The following is a 9758-nucleotide window of genomic DNA, read 5'->3' on the forward strand; positions in this document are numbered from 1 at the left end:
AAGCAGAGGAAATTAATTTCAATAATATTTTATTTAACCCAGTATCTATAAAACAGCATCATTTCCACACACAATCAATATAAAAAATTACCGAGCCAGCATGTTGGCTCACGCCTGTAATCCCAGCCCTTTGGGAGGCCAAGGTAGGAGAATAGCTTGAAGCTGGGAGTTTGAGACCAGCCTGGGCAACATAATGTAACTGCATTTCTAAAAAAAAAAATTATTCAATTACTATTGAGATATTTCATATAATTTTTCATACTGAGTCTTTAAAATCTGAATTGTATTTTGCACTCACAGCACATCTTTGTTTAAGACCAGCCACATTTCAGATGCTCAGTATCCACACACGACTAACGCTGACAGAAGATGGCTCAGCTCCAGCCTTTTGTAGGCCTCTTGGTTGCACCAGGCTGCGATCTGAGGGCCTTTCTGTCTATGAGTCATACTCCCCCATGAACAGTGTACTCCTTGGGGGCAGGAGCCTCATCCCATTCATCTCTATATCCTAACATCTGAATGCAGGGACACTCAATAAGTGGTTGTTTTTTGTTTGTTTGTTTGTTTGTTTTAGACGGAGTTTCACTCTGACACCCAGGCTGGAGTACAGTGGTGTAATCTCGGCTCACTGCAACCTCCACCTCCCAGGTTCAGGAGATTCTCCTGCCTCAGCCTCCCAAGCAGCTGGGATTACATGTGCCCACCACCATGCCCGGCTAATTTTTGTGGTTTTAGTAGCGACAGGATTTCACCATGTTGGCCAGGCTGGTCTTGAACTCCTGACCTCAGGCAATCTGCCCACCTCAGCCTCCCAAAATGCTGGGATTACAGGTGTGAGCCACCACACTCAGCCAAATAAATGCATTTTGAATGAATGAGTATGTGGGTTCTCTACAAGACAAAAACTCAGTCAGAAATTATATTTCTTAGTTTCTTCAACTGATTTTCCCTCTCCCTTAGTGAGAGACATGCAGAATACAACAAAATGTAGGTTGGACTTTTTTTTTTTTTTTTAAATCTACTTGAAATCCCTTCTCTCAGAAGAGTAGATGCAGGACAAGGTGATTCCGTCAACTAGGGAAATAGTGTATTCTGAGGTGGAAAACAAATGCTGTGAATAGGTCTATATCTAGCAAAGAAATTGAATTAATGATTAATAACCTTCCAATACAGAAAGCACCAGGACCAGACAGTTTTACCGGTGAAATATACCAAACATTTGAGGAAGAAATAGGACCACTTCTCTACAACCTCTTTCAGATGATAGAAGCAGAAGGAACACTTCCCAACTCATTTTATGAGGCCAGCATTGCTGAAACCAGAGCTATTACAAAAGAAAACTATACACCAATATCACTCATGAACATAGATGCAAAAATCCTCAACAAAATGTTAGCAAATTGAACCCAACAATGTATTAGAAGAATTATACAGACCCACACATAGTGGTACATGTCTGTAACCCCAGCTACTCCAAAGTACGAAGTGGGAAGATCACTTGAGTCCAGGAGGTTGAGACCAGCCTGGGTAACATAGCAAGACCCCATTTCAAAAAAAAAAGAATTATATACCATGACTGGGGGTTCATCCCAGATATGCAAGGAGAGTTCAACATTCAAAAGTCAAGTAATGTAATCTATCACATCCATAGGCTAAAGAAAAAATGTCATCTCTACAGAGGTATAAAGAAATGCCATTCCATCCATCCCTTGATGATCATGGTGAAGGGCAGTGGCGTGGTGTTGGGCAGGGTCTATGAGGCAGTGTTCTGGGACCACCAAGCTAAAGGAAGCAGTTGGGTATGAGACAAAAGAGCCAATCTGCCAAGAAAGACCATAATCCCAAGGTATGGGTTTGAATGGCTGGAGGGTCCCCTCGCCCTGAAGAACCACTGCAGAGGCTATCCACGCCAGCCCCAGGGGAGATGGCCAGGGTTACCCCAGAGTTGCCACAGTCTTAGCCCAACACTTCGCCCTATTGTAACCTGCCCCTTCCACTCCAGAAACTCACCAGTTGCCCTGCCCACTCTCCTACAATGCTGAGCCGCAGCCTCATGGGGGAAGCTGCCGTGTGCAGTGACATCCACTCCAGGGCAGGAGCATCACATTTTTCATCCAAAGACATAATTGCTCACCAAGCCATGTGCCAACAAGGCTGCCTGGACACCTAGGGACACCTTTTATGTCACCATCAGGAAGGGGCACCTTATATAACTTTGCATAGCTTTGCTCACCAGCCTCCCATGCGCTAGCTCACCATGCCTCAGTGAAACCCCAGGGCATCAAAAACTGTAAGGCCAGAAGCCCTTCCACTGGGCATAATGGGGGCATGGGGCAAACCACCCCTGAGATTAGCCTACTGGGGTCACCATGAGTCCCTGGGCTGCAGACTTCGCCAGCTCCCTCACTTCAGACCAGCGCCCCCAGTCCAGGCTCTGCCATCAGTGCCCTCCCCCACCATGGCTGAACACCCCCTTACAACATTCTAGGACCCCTGGCCCCTCTAGAACAGGGAGAGAGTTGGAACCATGGAGAAGGAGCTACCAAACCAGACTTCCGGGCTTCCTGATATCACCCTCCAATGTCCTCCCCTCAGAGAACTTCCACCCTGAGGCACAGACCAGACGAGGGACGGAGAGAGCCCGTGAGTGAAGGAACAGCTATAAGCCCCTTCTTGAAGCCCTCCAGACACTTCAGCCTCCTTTCCTTGAGTTAGAGGCCCCATCCCAGGCTAGAGTCATTACTGTAAAAGGAGAGAAAGAAGAAAAGACAAGCTCGTGCCTAGCCTTACCTCCAGTGGACCCCTACCCTGTGCCTGTTTCAGCATGACCCAGCACAAAGGGGGGCTGCAGAGGGTCTCCTGCCCACTGGCATCCTGCTTTGTCAAGGCCCTCACTCTCTGCCAGTTCTGCCAACCCATGTCCTCTGCCCCAGCCAGCACCCGAGGAATGCCCACTGCACACCTTGATCCTAGCAATGCCCTGTCCAAGCAAGGACTCCCTGGCCATGTGGTGCCACAAGAAGGCCAAGCAGGAACTTGGGAGCCCCTCACACACACTCGGCCCCAAAACCCACCACCCAGTGCTTCCCTTCCTGCTGCCTGTGCCAGCCCTACCTGAGCTCATTGGACCCAGCAGGGGTGGGGCCTACTGCTGTCAGGGCCACGTGCAGGGCCCGCCCAGAGGGGAGGAGAGAGGGCGGGCAAGCTGCTCTTAAGGCAGGTCTGGAGGTGAACTGGCGCCTCTCGTGACTCTTCACCTGGACTCTGAGTCGTCTTGGTCCCAGGAGCCAGTAGTGAACGCAACAGTCTGCCCACCGTGGACACCAGGTAGGTGCCTTTATTCGTTAAGAAGAGAGGAACACTGAGCACCTTTGCCAGCCCTGACTCATTTAACCACTTAATTTTTTTTTTTCTTTTTTTTGAGACAGAGTCTTGCTCTGTCGCCCAGGCAGGAGTGCAGTGGCACCATCTCGGCTCACTGCCAACGTCTGCCTCCAGGGTTCAAGCAATTCTCCTGCCCCAGCCTCCCAAGTAGCTAGGATTACAAGTGTGTACCACCATGCCCGGCTAATTTTCTTATGTTTAGTAGAGATGGGGTTTCACCATGTTGGCCAGGCTGGTCTCGAACTCCTGACCTCAGGTGATACTCCCACCTTAGCCTCCCAAAGTGCTGGAATTACAGACGTGAGCCCAGCCTCATTTAACCTTTTGTCCTCAGCTTCTCCACTTCTCGAGCTCAGAGTGAAGGTTGGGAGAAATGGGGTGGAGGATGTGGATGAGACTGAGATGGTTTCAGGATCACAGACCGCAGAGTTCAGCACTTTAAGGGAACTAAAACTGTGTCCCTCGGTGAATAGATGAGAGAGCTGAGGGCCAGGGAGAAGAGGCTTGCCTGAGGTCATGGAAAAGGACTGGACACAGCATCCAGGCCTCCTGCCTCCCAGCACTCTGGGAGCCCTCTGGGCCCTTCAGAGGTAGGCAGGAATGGGAGGTGGGGCGGCTGGCCTTCACTGGTCCTGTAGTCTCTGCCTGTGGTCCACGTCCTGCGTCACCGGGTCTGGGTGGGAGGGATGGGAAGATCGGGAGCCAGTTTTCAAAAATACGGGGTGCAGTGGAGATTGGGCTAATCAGGCAAAGTGCTTTGGGGGCGACTCAGGCTTTACCCTTGCCCCACCCTCTCCCTTTACTGACCCGGGCTCGTAGGGAGAGAGTAAGTCAGGAGAAGAGGTTGGCAATGACACGGAAGAGGGGATTTGCCAAGGTGCCAGGACTCCCCAGAGTCCTTGGGAACAAAGAAAGAGATCTGAGTCAGAATCAGAAGTGGGAGCCGGAGAGGGGCACCCACAAACAGGGCAGAGGTGGCTGGAGCCCTCCTTGCCCCTGCCCCATGCATCCCAACCACACAGAGCCCCGGGCCCAGGGACTCTCCTCACCACTTCCACCAAGAAAGAGCAAGTTAGAGGAATGTGTGGGGCCGTGAAAGGCACAGGTGCCCTGAGACATCCAAGGGCAACGTGGAGCCTTAAAAGTGAGGGGAGGCTGAAGAGGAGCTTAGGGGCTACCTGCCCTTTGCTCAGCTCCAGGTCCGTCCCTCTCGGTTCCAGAATCCCAGAAGGGACAGTGTTGGACAGGGTTCTTAAATACGTGAAGCAGCAGCAGAGGCTAAAAGTGTGGGACCCTGGAGGAAGATCACCTGGGTTTAAACCCCAATTCACAGTTCGGGTTGTATGACCTTGGGCAAATTCCTCAACCTCTCCAGCCCTGCAGCAACAGCACCCTCGTCAGAGAACTGCTGAGAAAATGCAAGGTGTTTGGTGTCTGTTATGATCATATCCCCATCATTCAGATGGGACAACTGAGGTCTGCCCAGAGAGGAAAGGACGCTTGCCCAGGGTGGCACAAAAGCTGTGTCCAAATTAGTAAGCAAGCATCCTGGATCCTGGTCGCAAGGGGACACTCAGCCCTCCTTGAGCTCTGCAAAGTCAGCAGCCCCAGCCTCCTCTGCAGGACACAGCCAGAAAACTCCTGTCCCAACAAACCCAATCCACTTGGAGCCTGTGTGGAAAAAGCCTCGGTTCCGGCTCTGTGTCCTCAGCTGTCCCGGGAGGGCGGGAGCGCAGAGGCCGGCTCCCTTCCACTTCCATTTATAGAAAGCTTCCCGTGCCCGGGATGCCCCGCCCCCTGCAGGACCTGGCCAAGGAAAAGTCTGGCATCAGACCTACCAGAGCCGCGGGGGTATGGGGAGGCGGGAGAGGGGCAGGGGGCCTGGTTTTTCTCATGAAACCTGTGCGACCTTCAGCCAATCACGCCCCCTCTCTAGATCCCAGGTGTCCCTCTGCACTTGAATTCCATGTGGCATAAGGAATTAAGATTCCAAAATCCCACACCTGGGTTTGAATCTCAGCTCCACCATTTTTTTGGATGTGAAGCGTGTTTCTTGACCTCTCTGAGTCTCACTATCTTCATCTGTAAAATGGGCTGATAACTCAAAATAAATAAATAAGGCCAGGCACAGCAGCTCACACCTGTAATCTTAGCACTTTGGGAGGCCGAGGAAAGAGGAGCACTTGAGCCCAGGAGTTCAAGACCAGCCTGGGCAACAAAGTGAGACCCTCTTTCTACAAAAAAATTGCGGGGTGTAGGGCACAAGCCTGTAGTCCCGGCCACTCGGGAGGGTAGAATCGCTTGAGCCGCAGGAGATCAAGGCTGCAGTGAGCCATGACTGTGCCACTGTACTCTAGCCTGGGCAACAGAGCGAGACCCTGTCTCAAGAAAAAAAAATCAAGAGGACTGACAATAGGGTGCAGTACTTCCTAGAGCTGTGAGAGGATTGAGTTCCCGGATGTAACTCGTCTGTAAACTACCTGGCACATGGTCAGCCCTCAATAAATGGAAGCTACTGTTAATGAGGCTGTTATACACCGTTAAGTCCTTCTTTCTAAGTACTATTTAGAATTGCCTAACTACCTTCACAAGGAGCACCTCACTGGTGCCATAACTCTCTGGGAGGGTGCAGGGCAGGAATTCTCACTACCATCTCACAGATGAGGAAACTCAGGGTCAGAGTCATACCATAAGGAGCTATTTGAGCTAGAAGTCAAATCTAAATCTTCGGATCCCTGAGTCCATTTTCTCTTCTCCCAGGCTAGTCTCAGATACCTTTTCCAGTGCTAAGGTCTGACTCCAAAGCAGGAAGTAAAGGAGGCGTCTTGGCAATGACAAGAAAGAGAGTCAGGGGGTGTTGGTGGGGGCTGGGGACAGGAAGCAAAGCTCAGAGCACACAATGGGAGTGCAACCAGCACATTGCAGCTCTGTACAGTTTTCTTGGCAGCCTCAGTCCCAGAACCTCTTACCTCCTTACCAAGCCCCACCTACAAGAAACTAGCATGTGGCATTAAGGTTAGACGATGGAAAAGACTTTTCACAGTCAGGCAAATGAGGAGGTTGGGACATCTCTTTCCCAAATGAGCCCCAAGGAAATGAATATCATCTGATGATGTCACTCCCCAGCTCAAAACTTTTCAGAGGCTTCCCATTGCCCCTCAGGGTTGAGCTGGCAGTCCTGAGCCCAGCCTGCAAGGCCCTGTGGGATCTGGCCAGCCTGCCTCCCCCGCCCCATCTCCTCTACCCACCCCAGGTGCCCTGTTACTCAGGTGCTCAATAGTGTCTTGTGAGTTTCCCTGCTGGCCAGACTTTTGCACAAATGGTCCCCTCTACTTTATTTATTTATTTTTTTTTTTATTTATGTAGTTATTTGTTATTTGTTTATTTAGAGACAGAGTCTCGCTCTGTCGCCCAGGCTGCAGTGCATTGGCTCTATCTCGGCTCACTGCAACCTCTGCCTCCCAGCTTCAAGCAATCCTCCTGCCCCAGCCTCCTGAGTAGCTGGAATTACAGGCACGTGCCATCATGCCAGCTAATTTTTATATTTTTAGTAGAGATGGGGTTTCACCATGTTCGCCAGACTGGTCTCGAACTCCTGACCTCAAGGGATCAGCCCACCTCAGACTCCCAAAGTGCTGGGATTACAGGTGTGAGCCATCACGCCCAGCCCATCCCCTCTACTTTAAACCTTCCTCTCTACCTCCTCATCCCTACCCATCTTGCACAGCTACCTCTTGCTTTTCCTGCTTATCTCCCTTTGCATGTCCCTTCCTCCAGGAAGGCCTCCCTAACCTCCCCACTAAACTAGGAAAGTCCACTGTCCCTCCTCTCCTCCTCGTGACACTGCTTACAGTTGTTCGCTCGCTTACTTGTCTGTTTCACCAACTGGCCTAAGTGCAGGCACTCGGACATCAGGCAGCCGGGGGCCCAGTCCTTCTCTGACACTTGTTAGCAGTGTGACCCTTAGGCAAGTTACCTTCCTCTCTGTGCCTCAGTTCTCTCCCCCGTAAAATGGGATAATAGTACCTACCTTATACAGTTGTTATGAGGATTTTTAAAGGCTTTATGTAAAAATACCAGAGCTTATGTGGATAATTACTCAGTAAACATTAGGTAGTATTTACTTAATAAACACACCTGGGATGTAGTAGATATTCAGTAAACAGCTACTTTATTTAATGATCACTTACATAATGGGCTTGTTTTGTGCCAGGCACTGTTCTAAGCACATTACAAATATTAACTTGTTTTATAGACAAGGGAACTGAGGCACAGAGAAGTCAATTAACTTGCCCAAGGTTATACAGCTAGTAGGTGGTGGAGCCAGGCTGCAAACCCAGGTAGTCTGGCTCCAGCATCCATGCTTTTAAATGAATGAATAAATTAGCCCTTGTATGGAGGGTGGGGAGGCAGGGGCTTCACCTACAGAAGTTACTCCATTCCCACTCTTGGACTCTTTCAGGTCCTGGGAGCTTCTGGTTGGCAAGTGAGATCTCTGGGATGTCAGTGAGGCTGGTTGGAAACCAGAGGTAAACTGCAGAGGTCACCATCCCCACCATGTCCCAGGTGATGTCCAGCCCACTGCTGGCAGGAGGCCATGCTGTCAGCTTGGCACCTTGTGATGAGCCCAGGAGGACCCTGCACCCAGCACCCAGCCCCAGCCTGCCGCCCCAGTGTTCTTACTACACCACGGAAGGCTGGGGACCCCAGGCCCTGATGGCCCCCGTGCCCTGCATGGGGCTCCCTGACCGACTCCAGCAAGCCCCACAGGCGGAGGCCAAAGCCACCTGCTTCCTGCCGTCCCCTGGCGAGCAGGCCTTGGGAACCCCGGAAGACCTTGACTCGTACATTGACTTCTCACTGGAGAGCCTCAATCAGATGATCCTGGAACTGGACCCCACCTTCCAGCTGCTTCCCCAAGGGACTGGGGGCCCCCGGGCTGAGCCGGCCCAGAGCACCATATCAGTGAGAAAGAAGGAGGAACCTGAAGCCTTGGGTAAGGATTTGGGGCACAGTACTAGGAGCAGGGTTTGGCGCCAGACCTTATGAGGAAGAAGGACTTTCCTATGTAGAGAAGGGGACCCTGTCCTGATGGGAGATGCTGTGCAAACCTAACCAAGTTACTAACCCCTCTGTTTTCTATGCTACACAAAAGGGATAAATACAAGTTTCCCTCACTAGCCAATTCTATTTGCTTCCTGAGTTTGGAAAGTGATAGATACCAATTTTCTATGATTTTATGAGGACTCAAATAAGCTTCTATAGAAAGTGTTTTGTGCAGTACCGTGCCCATAAGGAAGAGCTCAGTAAATGTGGATCCCTGACCCCCACTGTCCTAGGGTGTCTCACTTCAGAGCCTCACCTGGGCCCCCCCCGCGAAATGTTGGTAGGATTGCTATCTGGACCTCTGTCCTTGTTTAGGGGGGTATCTTTCCGGAGAGGCCCACACTGGAAATGGTAGGATAAGGACCCAGTAGTGTTCAAGCAGTGGTATGCTGGTGAATGTTTCCCTGGCTCCCTGGTTGGGGAGCAGGGGCAGAGGGAGCTCATTTGAAGCTTCTGCCCATTTCCACAGTGTAAATTCTCCCACTCTGGCCAATTTCAAGCTACCAACATGATGTCACTGAATGAGGAGCTGGAGACACGTGGAGTAGCAGGCTGTTACACAGCCTTGCCACCACACCGACACAACAGATGGTCAATAACCCTGAGAGCACAGACAATAATAAGGAGGGTGGGGAGACATTGTAAAATAATTGGGATGTGACGAATTTTGAGTATTTATTACCTTTGTTTTTAATGGAACTTATTTCATTGTAAGTGTACATAATGTAATTACTCAATGGCTGGGGCTTAGTAACCAGCTGGATAAAATCCTGAAAATTTAACAATCAGCTCTTAACCAGCCGATACAAGCCAATTCCAGGGCACCACCGAGTCCAAAGGAACATGGAAATTCCTACATCTGGCTTCAGTTTCCTGAACAAAGAGTTTCAAGTAAGCTCTTGATGAGGGTCAAGGAGCAGGCGCATTAGACAGGTTGGAAGACTGAGGCCTCCAAGGCTTTAAGCTACCAGCAAGGATGAGGGGGTGCATGATTAGGATTAGAGATAGGAGCCATAAGATATTCCACTTACTGGACACATATTATATATCAGGCACTATGTTGAGCACTTTATGTGGAATCTTCAATCCTCTCAATCCACTCCCTGAGCTGATTTTTTTTTTTTTTCAGTAGAGTCTCGCTGTCACCCAGGCTGGAGTGCAACAGCACGATCTCAGCTCACTCCAACCTCCGCCTCCTGGGTTCAAGCAATTCTCCTGCCTCAGCCTCCCCAGTAGCTGGGATTACAGGCACCTGCCACCAGGCCCAG

General features: G+C 50.5%; 1 protein-coding gene across 2 annotated transcripts in view; it reads left to right on the plus strand.

Annotated features, from left to right (window-relative positions):
* Positions 1–3180: 3180 nt before the first annotated feature.
* TNS4 (tensin 4) overlaps positions 3181–9758 on the plus strand; it is a 25014-nt gene continuing 18436 nt past the window's right edge. Inside the window, exons 1-3 of one of the 2 annotated variants that reach the window (XM_011929835.1) lie at positions 3242–3327; positions 5405–5604; positions 7847–8380. In XM_011929835.1, the coding sequence (XP_011785225.1) occupies positions 7942–8380 (439 nt within the window). In that variant the 5' untranslated portion in view covers positions 3242–3327; positions 5405–5604; positions 7847–7941. Of the gene's footprint in view, positions 3328–5404; positions 5605–7846; positions 8381–9758 lie in introns of both variants that reach the window. The other variant, XM_011929834.1, reaches the window with a different exon arrangement.

The sequence above is a fragment of the Colobus angolensis genome, unplaced genomic scaffold (assembly GCF_000951035.1).
Source record: "Colobus angolensis palliatus isolate OR3802 unplaced genomic scaffold, Cang.pa_1.0 Scaffold83, whole genome shotgun sequence".
Taxonomy (NCBI): domain Eukaryota; kingdom Metazoa; phylum Chordata; class Mammalia; order Primates; family Cercopithecidae; genus Colobus; species Colobus angolensis.